Here is a 14912-nt window from a genome sequence, read left to right as displayed (position 1 = left end):
GTTTGTTTTTGTTACATCACTCAGGCAAATTTTCCACCTCCCTCCTGAATGTACCTTTGATACAGCCCACAACAGTGACGTCATCAGCAAACATGTATATGGTGTTGGAACTGTACTTAGCCACACAGTCAGAGGTGTAAAGTGAGTAGAATAGGGGGCTTAGTACACATCCCTGTGGTGCTCCTGTGCTGATGGAGATTGAGGAGGAGTTGTTTTTGCCAATCCAAATTGACTGGGATCTACAGGTGAAGAAATCCAGGATTCAGTTGCACAAGGGGGTATTGAGGCCCAGGTCTTGGAGTTTACTGATTAGTTTAGAGGGGATGATGGTATTAAATGCCAAGCTGTAATCGATAAAGAGCAGCCTGAAGTATGCATCTTTGCTGTCCTGATATTCCAGGGTTATGTGAAGAGCCAATGAGATAGCATCTGTTGTAGACCTGTTGTTTTGGTAGGCAATATATATCCAATGACTTGGCCTCCATGACTGTCTGTGGCAATAAATTCCACAGATTCACCATTCTCTAGCTAAAGAAATTCCTTCTCACTTCCTTTCTAAATGGACATCCCTTTATTCTGAGATTGTGTCCTCTGGTCCTGGACCTCCTCTCCACATCTATCCAACTCTATTGAGGCCTTTCAACATTTGATAGGTTTCAATGAGATCCTCCCTGATTCTTCTGAATTAGTAGTAGAGGCCCAGAGCCATCAAACGCTCATATGACAAGCCTTTAAATCCCAGAATCATTTTCGTGATTCTCCTTTGAGCCCTCTTCAATGTCAGTACAACCTTTCTTAGATAAGGGGCCCTAAACTGCTCATAATACTCCAAGTGAGGCCTCAACATTACATCCTTGCTTTCATATTCTAGTCCTCAAAATGGATGCTAACATCTCATTTGCCTTCCTCACCACTGACTCAACCTGCAAGTCATCCTTTAGGGAATCCTTTTTGAGAACTCCCAATTGCTTTTGCACCTCAGATTTTGGAGTTTTCTCTCCATTTAGAAAATTGTCTGTTTTTATTTCTTCTACAAAGTGCATGACCATACACTTCCTGACACTGTATTCCATCTGACACTTATTTGCCCATTTTCCTAATCTGTCTAAGACCTTCTGCAGCCTCTCTGCTTCCTCAGCACCACCTGCCCCTCCACCTGCCTTCGTATCATTTGCAAACTTGGCCACAAAGCCATCAATTCTGTCATTCAGACCATTGACATATAACATAAAAAAGAAGCAGTCCCGACACAGACCCCAATAGAACATCACTAGGTACTGGCAGGCAGCCAACCAGAAAAGACTCCCTTTTTTCCCTCTCTTTGACTCCTGCCAGTCAGTTAATGTTCTATCCATGGTAGTATCTTTCCTGTAATACTATTGGTTTTTAACTTGTTAAGCAGTCTCATGTGTGGCACCTTGTTAAAGACCTTCTAAAAATCCAAGTATCCAGCACCAACTGATTCTCCTTTGTCTATCCTGCTTGTTATGTCTTCAAAGAATTCCAACAGATTTGTCAGTCAAATTTTTCCCTTAAGGAAACCATGCTGACTACGGCCTGTTTTATCATGTGCCTCTCAGTACCTCAAAACCACATCCTTAACAATAAACTCCAATATCTTAAGGGAGCTAGGGCTTTACTCTTTGGAGAGAAGGAGAATGAGAGGAGACATGATAGAGGTGTACAAGATAATAAGAGGAATAGATAGAGTGGATAGCCAGCGCCTCTTCCCCAGGGCACCTCTGCTCAATACAAGAGCACATGGCTTTAAGGTAAGGGGTGGGTAGTTCAAGGGGGATATTAAAGGAAGGTTTTTTACTCAGAGAGTGGTTGGTGTGTGGAATACACTGCCTGTGTCAGTGGTGGAGGCAAATACACTAGTGAAATTTAAGAGACTACTAGACAGGTATATGGAGGAATTTAAGTTGGGGGCTTATATGGGAGGCAGGTTTTGAGGGTTGGCACAACATTGTGGGCCAAAGGGCCTGTACTGTGCTGTACTATTCTATGTTCTATGTTCTATCTTCCCAACCACTGAGGTCAGACTAAATGGCTTATAATTTCCTTTCTTCTGCTTCTTTCCCTTGAAGAGTGGAGTGCCAGTTGCAATTTTCCAGTCCTTTGAACCCATGCCAGAAACATTTGTTTCTTGAAAGATTATTGCTAATGCCTCCACAATCTCTTCAGCCATCTCTTTTAGAACTCTGGTGTAGACCATCTGGTCCAGGTGATTTATATACCTTCAGACCTGTCAGTTTCTCAAGCACCCTTCTCCCTAGTAATGGCAACTTCACTCATTTCTGCCCCCTGGCACTCTTGAACGTCTGGCATACTGCTAGTGTCTTCCACAGTGAGGACTAATGATTAATACTTATTTCAGTTCGTCTGCCATTTCCTTGTCCCCCATTACTACCTCTTCAGCATCATTTTCCAGCAGTCCGATATCTACCCTCCCCTCTCTTTTACTCTTGATATAGCTGAAGAAGCTTTTGGTATCCTCTGTAATATTATTGGCTGGATAGCTTTCGTATTCCATCTTTTTCCTCCTTATGGCTTTTTTAGTTGCTTTATGTTGGTTTTTAAAAGCTTCCTAATCCTCTAATTTCCCACTAATTTTTGCTCTATTATATGCCCTCTCTTTTGCTTTTATGTTGGCTCTGATTTCCCTTGTCAGCCATGGTTGTACCATCCTGCCTTTAGAATACTTCTTTGGGATGTATCTATCCTGTGCCTTCTGAATTGCTCTCAGAAACTGCAGCCGTTGCTGCCCTGCCATCATCCCTACGAGTGTTCCCTTCCAGTCAAATTCGCCAAGCTCCTCTTTCATGCCTCTGTAATTCTCTTTACTCCTCTGTATTACTAATGCATTTGACTTTAGCTTCTCTCTCTCAAATTACAGTATGATTTCTATCATATTATGATCACTACCTTCTAAGAGTTCCTTTATTTTAAACAATCAGTGTGTACCTATTGTCGTGGTTTACATTGACCCGAAAATATGTTATGGTCAAGTCCCATGAACACTTTCTAGATATGTTAATGGGTAACTACTGGGAAGAACTCCAAGCTTCCCAACATATTCCAGATGTGCCAACATATCAGCTGACAGCACTTGCCAGGATTAAATGCATGTGGTTTGATGTCACATAAGCTATTCTCCCATTTGAGGGAGGGTTAAGATAATTTATAATAACACAAGCAATAATATAGATAAATAATACATTGTCGCTTATTGAATATCAAAAATTAACAGATTACGTCTTGGGTATAACTAATAGAATGCCATAGAGAGGTTAGTTTTGATACTTTGGTTCAACATTATTCGTCGAGAGATGAGAAAATAAACTGAGATCTATATTAGTTTTCCATTTGGCACTACCCTGTAAAACACAGATTTGTCCTGAAGTCTGAACATTCCTGTACGTCTGCTTTCCATGTCCCCAAACTCCATAATTAATAGATAAATAAATAAATTATATATGTGTGTGTGTGTGTGTGTGTGTATACGCACAAACTTATTTGAGATTTTCCACTGTTATGTTGGGAAGCTGGTGCAAACCTCCCACTTGCTACTGTGCACTGCTGTGCTAGGATACTGATGTGAGTTCATGATCTCCCTATTGATGCTCCAGCAACAATTACCCATGGTTCCATGTGGAGAGGCAATCTGTGAAGTTTGATGTCAAGTGGACTCTGGTGAATGGTGTGGCTGCTCAGTGCCTAGTTGTGGGGCTTAGGTTCTGCATAATGAGTATGGACTATTAGTGGTGGGGGGGGGGGTGGTCACAGATCAACACCTGCTTTGTGATGGCAGACTGCCCTGAATCCCATGATAGCTTTGTTCGCCTCCTGTTGGATGTGATGGAAATTACTGTTTCCTCTCCCTAACCTGAGTCTTCTGTATGATGCCAAGCTCAACAGTGGTCACTAGCTATTGAGCTAATTCCAAGTGAGGAATCTCTGGTTTGGGGAGAGCTGCATGGCCAGATAAAGAGAGAGGCTGATGCTGTTTCCATCATATCCAATAGGAGATGATGAGAGACTGTACAATCAGTGGAGCAACCATTGCATCCCAGCAATAACTCACATTCACATCTCAGCACTGATCAGTTGCCCTGCTTTCCTCAACCCTTGTAGGTAGCCTCTCCAGAGAGAGCTATGGGTAATTTATTGCTGCGGGAGTTCCAGCATGGAGAACAGGGATCTATACCATATTCTTGACAATTCTGTGGATACGTTTAGGGATTTGTGCCAAGTTTCTGACATGATATGGTGTAGTGATGGGGAGAATGGGGGTGTATGCCTAGTTCCTGCAACAACAGTGTTCTTACTCGTGAATCAGTCTGGAATATTATAATGATTCTTTTTAATACTAATTCCATTAATGCTATCATTTCTGGGGAGCACATCCTCAACGCTGTTTGGGCAGCATTTTGACTTATTTAGCATGTTTAGGCAGTTAAGATAATATGAGGAGAATTAGACCCTTCAAGCCTGCTCTGCCGTTCAATGTGATCTTGGCTAATTGGTTCCAGGCCTCATCTCCTTTTCTGTGTGAATTTCCTGTCGTGCACAACTCCCTGATTTTCTTTTTCAAAAATGAATTTAGCTGCTCTTTACATATTCCCAATGATCTGCTCTCAACAACTAAGGTGGAGAGTTCCGGAGATTCACTAATCTCTGCAAGAAGTTCCTATTTAACTCATTTTAATTAACCATCTCCTAATCTTGCAACGGTGACCGTTTATTGGAAACATAATAGCATGTCATGCTTCCTATGGTTCTTACATTTTTCAGTAACATCACCCCTCATTCTTTTAACCTCTAAAGAATATAAATCAAATATATTTAGGCACTTTAGATAGGATTATATTCTCTTCCCATGAGTTATGGTTCGTTGTGTTCCTCGTTCAGTTTATTTTCATTGTGTTAAGCTAAAGCCAAAGTTTTCTCTTCTCTTCCAAGAGATCATGACAATATTGTTTTACGCTGTTCCCACAGATTTACTTAACTGATCATGATATTTTTTGAATCCATCCTCTTTCTTCAAGCAGAATGTCCTCCATCACTTTAAATCTGGTTTAATTTGACCAAGTGTTTATTTATTAAATAAATATTCACAGCCAAGTGATAGCGTCATCATTTACTGAATTCTGTATTGTAATACCATTGCTGAGTTTGATGAGAAGACAATCCTTGACAATAAATGGTATTATTTGTGTTTTACCATAGCCACAAAATGACCAGAGTGATGAAGGTTGGTTTATTTAGTGCTTGGCTTATTGTAAATCTGCAGTGTGGTTTATACCAAGTTACAATAATTCAATCCATTCATCTTTGTCAGGGGTTTGCTCCATAGAAGGTATCACAATGGAAGATGGTCAACAGGTACACCACAGATGTTGTACTAAATGTTGAAGGATGGGAATTGACATAATTTGTAGGAACATACATGGGAAAAGAATAGCAAGTGGCTGACAGTACAGGACAGGATAATGCATAAGGGAAACAGTGCAACACACACAAAATGCTGGAGGAACGCAGCAGGCCAGGCAGCATCTACGGAAAAAAGTACAGTCGATGTTTTGGGCCGAGACCCTTTGACAGGACTGGAGAATAAAAGATGAGAAGTAGATTTGGAAGGTGGGGGGAGGGGAGAGTAAAACACAAGGTGATAGGTGAAATCAGGAGGGGGAGGGATGAAGTTAAGGAGCTGGGAAATTGATTAATGAAAAAGATATAGGGCTGGAGAAGGGGGTGTCTGGTAGGAGAGGACAGAAGGCCATGAAAGTAAAGAAAAGTGTGGGGTAGAAGCGCTAGAAGGAGGCGATGGGCTGGCAACGAGATAAGTTGAGAGAGGGAAAAGGGGATGGGGAATGGCAAAAGCGGTGGGAGGGCACTTCCAGAAGTTCGAGAAATCAACGTTCATGCCATCAGGATGGAGGTTACCCAGACGGAATATAAGGTGTGGTTTCTCCAACCTGCGTGTGGCCTGATCATGACAGTAGAGGTGGCCATGGATTGACATATCAGAATGGGAAATGGATTTAAAATGGGTGACCACTGGGAGATCCCGCCTCTTCTGGCGGGCAGAGCGTAGGTGCTCCGTGAAGTGGTCTCTCATCTATGTCAGATTTCACCGACATACAGGAGGCCATACTGGGAGCACCAGATGCAGTATATGACCCCAATAGACTCACAGGTGAAGTGTTGCCCCACCTGGAAGGACTATTTGGGGCCCTGAATGGTAGTGAGGGAGAAGTTGTAGGGGCAGGCTACTTCCTATTCCCATTCCCATATGTAAATCCACGGTCTCCTCTACTGTCACGATGAGGCCACACTGCCTGGCCTGCTGAGTTCCTCCAGCGCTTTGTGTATGTTGCTTGGATTTCCAGCATCTGCAGATTTTCTCTTTTCTGTGAGTGAAACAGTGCAAATGTTTTGTACACCCATATTCATTAAATAATACATCTCACTTGGGTTGGTTGAGAAAACATTGGTCAGGCAAAGAAAGTTGCTGGGTGTGTTGGTCAGAGGATGTTATTTACATATTATTATTTATGTATAATATAGTAATCGTATGAGCCTTGATTAAATTACAGATGGACAATTTGCATGAAAATTGGAAATAATGCTTCGAGCGGAAGGTCATTGATCTGAAACAACAATTCTGTTTCTCACTCCACAGATGCTGCCTGATATGTTTAGTATTGCCAGCTTTTCTGATTTCTATCACATTGAGCTTTGGCCTCATTATTGCTCTGTTAAACTGTCAATAATATGATTGTTTAATTAAGTGACAGAATCCTCCTTTTACCTCTGGAAAATTAGTATTGTGTAGTGATTTACATTGTGCTCTATTTTTGATTTCTGGTGTTTTTTTAGATGGTGGGTGGAAGGGGGGGAATTAAGAAAATGTTTACATTTATATTGAACTATCTGGATATCATTATGAATTCTTATACCACCGTTGTACCCTAGGTCTGGGTAGGAACAATTGGAATGGGACCAACTGGACGAAAACTCTGCGCTACTTTCCAACATACTGAGACGTTTGAGTTCCAGGATGAGGTTGGAGATTTGCTGCTGAAGATTTGCCAAGTTATCACTCAGGGTGTACTCTGCTTTCTGGCTTCCTACAAGGTAACAGAATAATAACCATGAGATAAGAGACATAATTGGTATTTTACTAATAAACAAATAGCTTTGCAGTATGCTCCAGCTTAGTATATCGTTCTAATGATTCCACAACTATGCAAATCATTGACTTGACATGTTTATGATGGTACAAGATACCACTTCCATTATTTTGAACCTTTACAAAGTATTATAGACTGTAAATGATCAACTTTCTAACTATGTTATGCTATTTTGTATGGTGAAATCAGTTAATTGTTATTACAAAATGTCGTTGTACTTAAATACAAGTAGAATGCTAAATTATTATTAGCTATTTTTCCAAAGCCCAATGGGTGTACAGAATATTTTATACATGAAATAAATATTTCAGTTAAACTGACGTAAAGGATTATTGTAAAATATCAAAATGACTTTAAAGTAAAGCTGTGTTTTTACAGTGATTCTGGGTTCTTTGGAACATCAGACACAATTTTTGTCTGTTTTTATAAATCGACTCAACAGAAATAAGGGGCAGCCATGTTGAAAGATTTTAGTATACCTGAGTACAGCTGCAGACTTCTGTTTTCTGGCTTACTTTTGGTATAGGCCAAAGTGCTGACGTCAATAAAATGATTTTTAATACTGTGAGTTATTCTAGTCACATCTGTTCAATGAGTAATTTTGGTGCTGTATGCAAAGCTATCATAGGAGGAGAAACAGTTTATCGAATAGTAAATTTTGTAAAAATTGGGAAGAATTGCTCAGTATTCACTGTTGGAGGGCAAGCAGCGATTTACTAGAGTATATTCTCAAGTTCCATCTTCTTTCATAAAGCAGACATTTAAGGAAAATAGCACATATTGTAGCTAGAAAAAGATTGAATAACCGAACTAGCAGAGACATAGCATCTAATTTGCAATACAAGCTTTTAAGAATGAGTTGTTTGAATTTAGTCTAGGTGGTTGTGAAATAAACATAGTTGTACAGTTCAAAACAGGCTCTTTGGCCTGCCATGTCAATGCTGATTATCAAGTGCCCATCTTTACTTATCCTATTTGCCGATTTTGGTTTGCAACGTACCGTGCCCTGGAAATTCAAGTACAAATATACTCTCTGGTACACAAAAGCCATATTTATTGAGTTAAAACAGAAAATAGAATGCTGGAAAAACTCAGTGGATCAAGCAGCATCTGTGGAGGCAAAAGCCATAAATGGATATTTCAGATTGACACCCTGCAGCTGGACTAAAATGTCAACTTGCACATTTTACCTCCACAGATGCTACTTGACCTGCCGATTTCTTCCAATGTTCTTTTTTCTCTTCTAGTTCCAGTACTCGTGAGGCAAGATGGCACCGGAGTGTGGTGACTTGTTGCAAGCTGGTCTCTGCAGATCTACTCATCATTTATGGTGCAGTTTAAGCTGCATCTGCAGTCTCTTTTGTCTTTATTCAAAGAGTGTCTATGGATACTTTGACATCAATTTCATGTGGCTATTAAAAAGTGCCCATAATTTGCACAAATTGGTACTAAATTATCTCCTTAAGCCAGAGAAACCAGAAGCAAACTAAGTGAAATAGGTGGCAGTATTCATGCAGTTTTAATCTTTTGTCTGATTTCTGTAAGGCTGACTTGGAAGTGATACAGAAAAGAGGAAAAAGTGGAGAAGTGTTCCATTTTCATTCACATATGTAAAATAGTGCAAAAATGAATAAAAAAATATAAAGAAGAGGTCTTTTTTTAAAATTTGAAGTTATGAGCCATTGAAAAATAAACTACAAGAAATTGCTCTAAAGTAAAACTAATAAAGTCCTTTCTGTGATTATGAATTCCCATGAGCATCAAACCTTATTATTCTGGTAATCAAAGAAGGTCAAGTTGCAGGATGCTTTTTAGTAGATCTTTAAACTTGGACTGCATTTGAATTTTTTTACAATATACTTTTAGTAGTGGACATTTTATTAAACTAAATATACTGTATTTAGGATTGATGTTCTCTTTATATATTTATGGAACAGAGCTAAAAATTAACAAGTCTAGTGAGCAGCATTTTATAACAGCAACTTTGGGGACTGAGGGTGGTCCTCTAACATGGGTGGTCATGTTTTCATGATTAATTTTACTGTTGGGACCAGCAATGATTTTCACTTTAAATGGGTGGTCTTTCTCTGTGTTTGTGTATTACAAGGCTTGTTGTACACTATATACAGAATGTATGTTAGAAAGTGACACATTGAATGTTGTGACTAGATAATCCTGACACTGATATATCAGATTCTGATGATTTTTGGCAAAACAGTTTTGTGCACCTTGAACTACTTTGCCATCATGCACAAATGTAAAGAAGAACTGAGAGGGATAAATAGAGTTTAGATTTTGCTCGGCCATAATCTCACTGGAAAAGTGGAACAAATTCAAACAGCTGAAAGGGAAACTGCTGTACCTTGCTTCCTCCCTTATGTTTTTATATCAAAGCATGATTCAGTTGCTTGCTGTTGGACATTAGAGCTCTTAAACACCGGAAATATCTTCCTGCAGGGCAACACAAAGTGATCAGAATCAGATTTATTATCACTGACGTATGCTGTGAAATTTGTTGTTTTGAGGCAGCAGCACAGTGCTATATATAAAATGTACTATAAATTATAATATAAATATTTTAAATTAAATAAGTAGTGCAAAAAGAGAGCGAAAATAGTGAGGTAGTGTCGATTGTTTGTTCAAAAATCTGCTGGCAGAAGGGAAGAAGCTGTTCGTAAAACAGTGAGTGTGTGCCTTTGGGCTCTTGTACTTCTTCTCTGATGATCTGAATATTTTTCTTTAATTATTGTTAAATAACTTACCATTGGTTTCTATAAAAGATAAGCTTTAATTTTTATTTGTTTTCTTCACCCAGTTTTATCCCCTTTTCAAACTAATTTACCTTTGAGTTAGAAAACAAAACTGAAGGGAAAAATAATTGATTTCTGATTATTTAGAGGAGTTAAAAGATAGTATTAGTTCAGGAAAAAATCGCACAAGAGTAAAAGCTCAACCATTATTATAGAATAGTATAAATTGCCTTTTCTGAGACCACATTGGTTTTGAGCTACACTCACAACATGCTGGAGGAACTCAGCAGGTTGGGCAGCATCCGTGGAAACGATCAGTCGATGTTTCGGGCCGGAACTCTTCATCAGGACTGAAGAGGGAAGGGGCAGAGGCCCTATAAAGAAGGTGGGGGAAGGGTGGGAAAGAGAAGGCTGGTAGGTTCCAGGTGAAAAACCAGTAAGGGAAAAGGTAAAGGGGTGGGGGAGGGGAAGCAGGGAGATGATAGGCAGGAAAGGTGAAGAAGGAATAGGGGAAAGTACAATGGGTAGTAGAAGGAGGCGGAACCATGATGGAGGTAGTAGGCAGCTGGGGGAGGGAGCAGAGTGAAATAGGGATAGGGGAAGGGAGGGGGAGGGAATTACCGGAAGTTGGAGAATTCAGTGTTCATACCAAGGGGCTGGAGACTACCTAGACAGTATATGAGGTGTTGCTCCTCCAACCTGAGTTTAGCCTCATCATGGCAGTAGAGGAGGCCATGTATGGACATATCCGAATGGGAATGTGAAACAGAGTTGAAGTGGGTGGCAACTGGGAGATCCTGTCTGTTGTGGCGGATGGAGTGGAGGTGCTCGACGAAGCGGTCCCCCAATTTGCATTGGGTTTCACCGATGTAGAGGAGGCCGCACCGTGAGCATCGGATGCAATAGATGACCCCAACAGATACACAATTGCAGTGTTGCCTCACCTGGAAGGACTGTTTGGGGCCCTGAATGGTGGCAAGAGAGGAGGTGTAGGGACAGGTGTAGCACTTACGCTTGCAGGGATAAGTGCCAGGTGGGAGATCTGTGGGGAGGGTCGTGTGGACCAAGGAGTCACGGAGGGAATGATCCCTGTGGAAAGCAGAGAGGAGTGGAGAGGGAAAGATGTGTTTAGTGGTGGGGTCCTGTTGAAGGTGGCGGAAGTTGCGGAGGATAATGTGCTATATCCGGAGGCTGGTGGGGTGGTAGGTGAGGAGAAGGGGAACTCTGTCCCTGTTGTGGTGGCAGGAGGATGGGGCCGAAGTGCGGGAAATGGAGGAGACCTGGGTGAGGGCATCATTGATGACGGCAGAAGGGAAACCATGTTCCTTAAAGAAAGAGGACATTTGAGATGTCCTGGAATGGAAAGCCTCATTCTCGGAGCAGATGCGGCGGAGACGAAGGAACTGGGAATCGGGAATGGCATTTTTGCATGTGGCAGGGTAGGAAGAGGTATAGTCGAGGTAGTTATGAGAGTCAATGGGCTTGTAGAAGATGTCAGTGGACAGTCTGTCTCCAGAGATGGAGACCGAGAGATCGAGAAAGGGGAGAGAAGTGTCCGAGATAAACCAAGTGAATTTGAGGGCTGGGTGGATGTTTGAAGTAAAGTCGATGAAATTGATGAGCTCAGCATGGGTGCAGGAAGCAGCACCAATGTAGCGAAGGAAAAGTTGGGGAGCAGTACCAGAATAGGTTTGGAGCACAGACTGTTCCACATAACCAACGAAGAGGCAGGCATAGCTGGGGCCCATGTGAGTGCCCATAGCTACACCCTTGGTCTGAAGAAAGTGGGAAGAGCCAAAAGAGAAGTTATTAAGTGTGAGAACCAGTTCTGCCAACCGTAGGAGGGTAGTGGTGGTGGGGAACTGATGGGGTCTATTGTCCAGAAAGTAGCGGAGGGCTTTGAGGCCTTCTTGATGGGAAATGGAGGTGTATAAGGATTGGACATCCACAGTGAAAATGAAGCGGTCGGGGCTGGGGAACTGGAAGTTATTGAAGAGGTGGAAGGCATGGGATGTATCCCAGATGTAGGTGGGGAGAGACTGAACTATGGGTGACAAAATGGAGTCCAGGTAGGCAGATACAAGTTCAGTGGGGCAGGAGCAGGCAGAAACTATGGGGCGATGATGGGTAGAGGGAAGGTTGGGAGTCATGGGGAGAAAAGAGGGTAGTGGAGGAATAAGATGGGCGGTAGGACCCAGCAGCAGTAAGTGCGGTCCCAGTCTGGAGAGGGTCAGGACCTTGGTCCGAGCTGAATCTGGAGCTGGGGGTGGCGAAGCCTGCAGGACGCCAGAACTGAGGTCCGAGTCCTAGGACAATAGACCTCACCAGTTCCCCACCACCACCACCGTCCTCCGGTTGGCGGGTCTGGTACTCACATTCAGCCCTCCTGTAGATTTTTATTTAAATAACCATCCTAATATCAAGCTGATTATTATGTAGTATCCAATGATGAAAACCAACATAACCTTGTCCCCAATGAGACCCTCAAATCACACTGTTAGGAATAATTTCTGGATCATAATTAGAGGTCGATATACTGGCAAGTTTACTTCTTTCCAGTCAGGGATATCAAAACCAATTGTAGTTCAACTGGCATGATCCTGATGAAGGGTTTTGGCCTGAAGTTTCAGATGTTTATTCCTCTCCATAGATGCTGCCTGAGCTGCGGAGTTCCTGCACCACTTTGTGACTTTGTGTGTGTTGCTCAAGATTTCCAGGATCTGAACAGTGTCTCGTGTTTATGCAGTTTAACTGGTACTATTTGGGCTCAAATTAGCTAGCAGTATAGCTTTGGATCTGGGACCTTCCTGCTTTGTATGGTTTAATTTCTTGCATACTTATAATGTAGTAATTGGGAAATGATTGGGTGTAATGGAAACAGCTCTGTAGGTCTAACTTGAAGAGATGAATGACTAGCCAATACTTGCTACTCTTTTTCCCTGTCCTTGAAGGCATGTTCCCGTATTAGGGTGGCTCCATAGTAATTGGACCAACTTGCATCTAATGATGAGCATGAATTTGGGGATTGGCATTCAAACGAGCTTGGTCCTTGTCCTGATAACATCTACAGGGGTGCACTGAACTAGAGTGGCAAAAATAATTAGCAATGAAGAATGTGGGTTTTTTTTTCTCATTGTAATGAAGTTACATTCAATTGTGGCCATCGTACTGTCTCTCCAGAATGGATAGCAATATAAGTAGAGTACAAGTCTCATTTGTAATTCAGAATTGAGATTTCATTTCGATGTTTGGTGAGATGAAAGCTATAATGACAATGTGAAATTAAAAATAATTTTACCGTTTTGTAACAATGCGATACTCAGTTACTACTTTATGGAATATTAAGCAAGAGAATCACAGCTATACCTCCAAAAAATGTAATCTCAGGTATTGGATGATGCCTGAACAGAAATGTTAGAATTCATTAGTTCATGATAGAGCTGAGTTGTTTGGAAACTTTATCAGGAAGTAGGACAGAGAAATCTAGGGAAGATGAGAACAATTTTAAAACTGAAGGAATAAAATGTTTAAAAACTTGGCATTTGAGGATTTTAGTAATAGAGAAGAAAGTTCTTGGAACATAGTAACTGGTTGAAGATCAAAGTGCTAATTTATTACATCAAATGAATGTATTTGAAAAAATGGAACTCAAAAATGTATTTAGAGCTGGGACCTAATATGGGAGACTTGACAATATTTTCTGTGGAAATTAATGGAGGGATATTTTGCCCTAAAATAAAATTCCCCAGGCCTATGTTTAACTATTTAATTAAAAGCAATCCACTTTGCTATATTTAACAAAATCAATTGTTCTATTGTGGCTAGAGTGTGTTAAAACTTTGTCTGGTTTGTGCACAGAAGCAGATGTCCTATAAATTGGTTAAGATCTAATAAGAATTAGCTTGAGACTTAAGCATCCTAAATAGTGCAGTCATGTAATGTAGTTTGTGTTAAGATCCATCGGATGGCTGCAAAGGCCAAGAGTTGGAGGTTAGTTGTAAGATAATACTTACATAAATTGTCTTATTTGTCCACATGTATTTTGAAGAATAACTCAGATTATAATATGGGTAATTTGTAAAAGAACTGGAAGGAGCGAAATCAATATTTATGGCAATAATTGTCCCTTAATTTCCTTAGCAATTGATTTGTTGTTAGATGTTGTGTACCCTTGGAAACATGATACTTAAATTGTTGTACTACTGTTTGATTGGCTAACAAAGGATTTGCAAAAATATTGTATGGTGTAAATTCCTTAGATATTTAAGTTCTTAAGATTCATAAGTATTCAAAATGATTAAAAATCAAAGGAACAATTATATACATCATGATATATTTTTACTAATTGATACCATTCTGCTAAATAATTCTTGACATGTCCTGAGTTTGTCCCTCTTAAATAATCCTGAGGTCTGGGTTTCCTTTTGCAGCTGTATGCCTCCCTGTGACCTGCTCATATTAGTACTACAGCCATCCTTCTAGTCAGATTTGGAGTAGTTATGAATCCTCAAATGGTGAATCTGGTTAGCCTGTTCTTTTGATCACTATAATTCCCTTTTAAAATCTTGTGCTGTAACACTTGCATGTGAGAGACCCTGTACTTAATGATAATTCCACATAGAAAAGCCAAATTTCCCTGGAAAGCATAGACTAATTATATATTACAGTATTGCTTCATAGTTTTTTAGTGATATAATTTACTGAATGATGATGGTAGTTTTTGAAAGAGAGACTAAATGAATAATTGTCTTTTTGTACATTGCTGTAAAGATAGTTTCAATGCCAGCTGATTGCAATTTCTTTTGTTCCACTTGTAATTCCACAATTGGCATAATAGAATAAAAAATTGTTATATTCCAGAACATCAAATTATTAAGGCCTGAATTAAAGTTGAATTTTCATCAGTGAGTAGATATGGTTAAGATGGTAGAGAAAATATGTTAGTGTTTATCTCTCTGCACAG

General features: G+C 40.4%; 1 protein-coding gene across 1 annotated transcript in view; it reads left to right on the top strand.

Annotated features, from left to right (window-relative positions):
* Positions 1 to 14912, top strand: part of brip1 (BRCA1 interacting helicase 1) — a 312184-nt gene that overhangs the window by 116819 nt on the left and 180453 nt on the right. Inside the window, exon 14 of the mRNA XM_063031229.1 lies at positions 6982 to 7143. Coding sequence (XP_062887299.1) covers positions 6982 to 7143 — 162 coding nt within the window. The remainder of the gene's footprint in view (positions 1 to 6981; positions 7144 to 14912) is intronic.

The sequence above is a fragment of the Mobula hypostoma genome, chromosome 23 (assembly GCF_963921235.1).
Source record: "Mobula hypostoma chromosome 23, sMobHyp1.1, whole genome shotgun sequence".
Classification (NCBI taxonomy): Eukaryota; Metazoa; Chordata; class Chondrichthyes; order Myliobatiformes; family Myliobatidae; genus Mobula; species Mobula hypostoma.
This window is presented reverse-complemented; position numbering and strand designations above follow the sequence as displayed.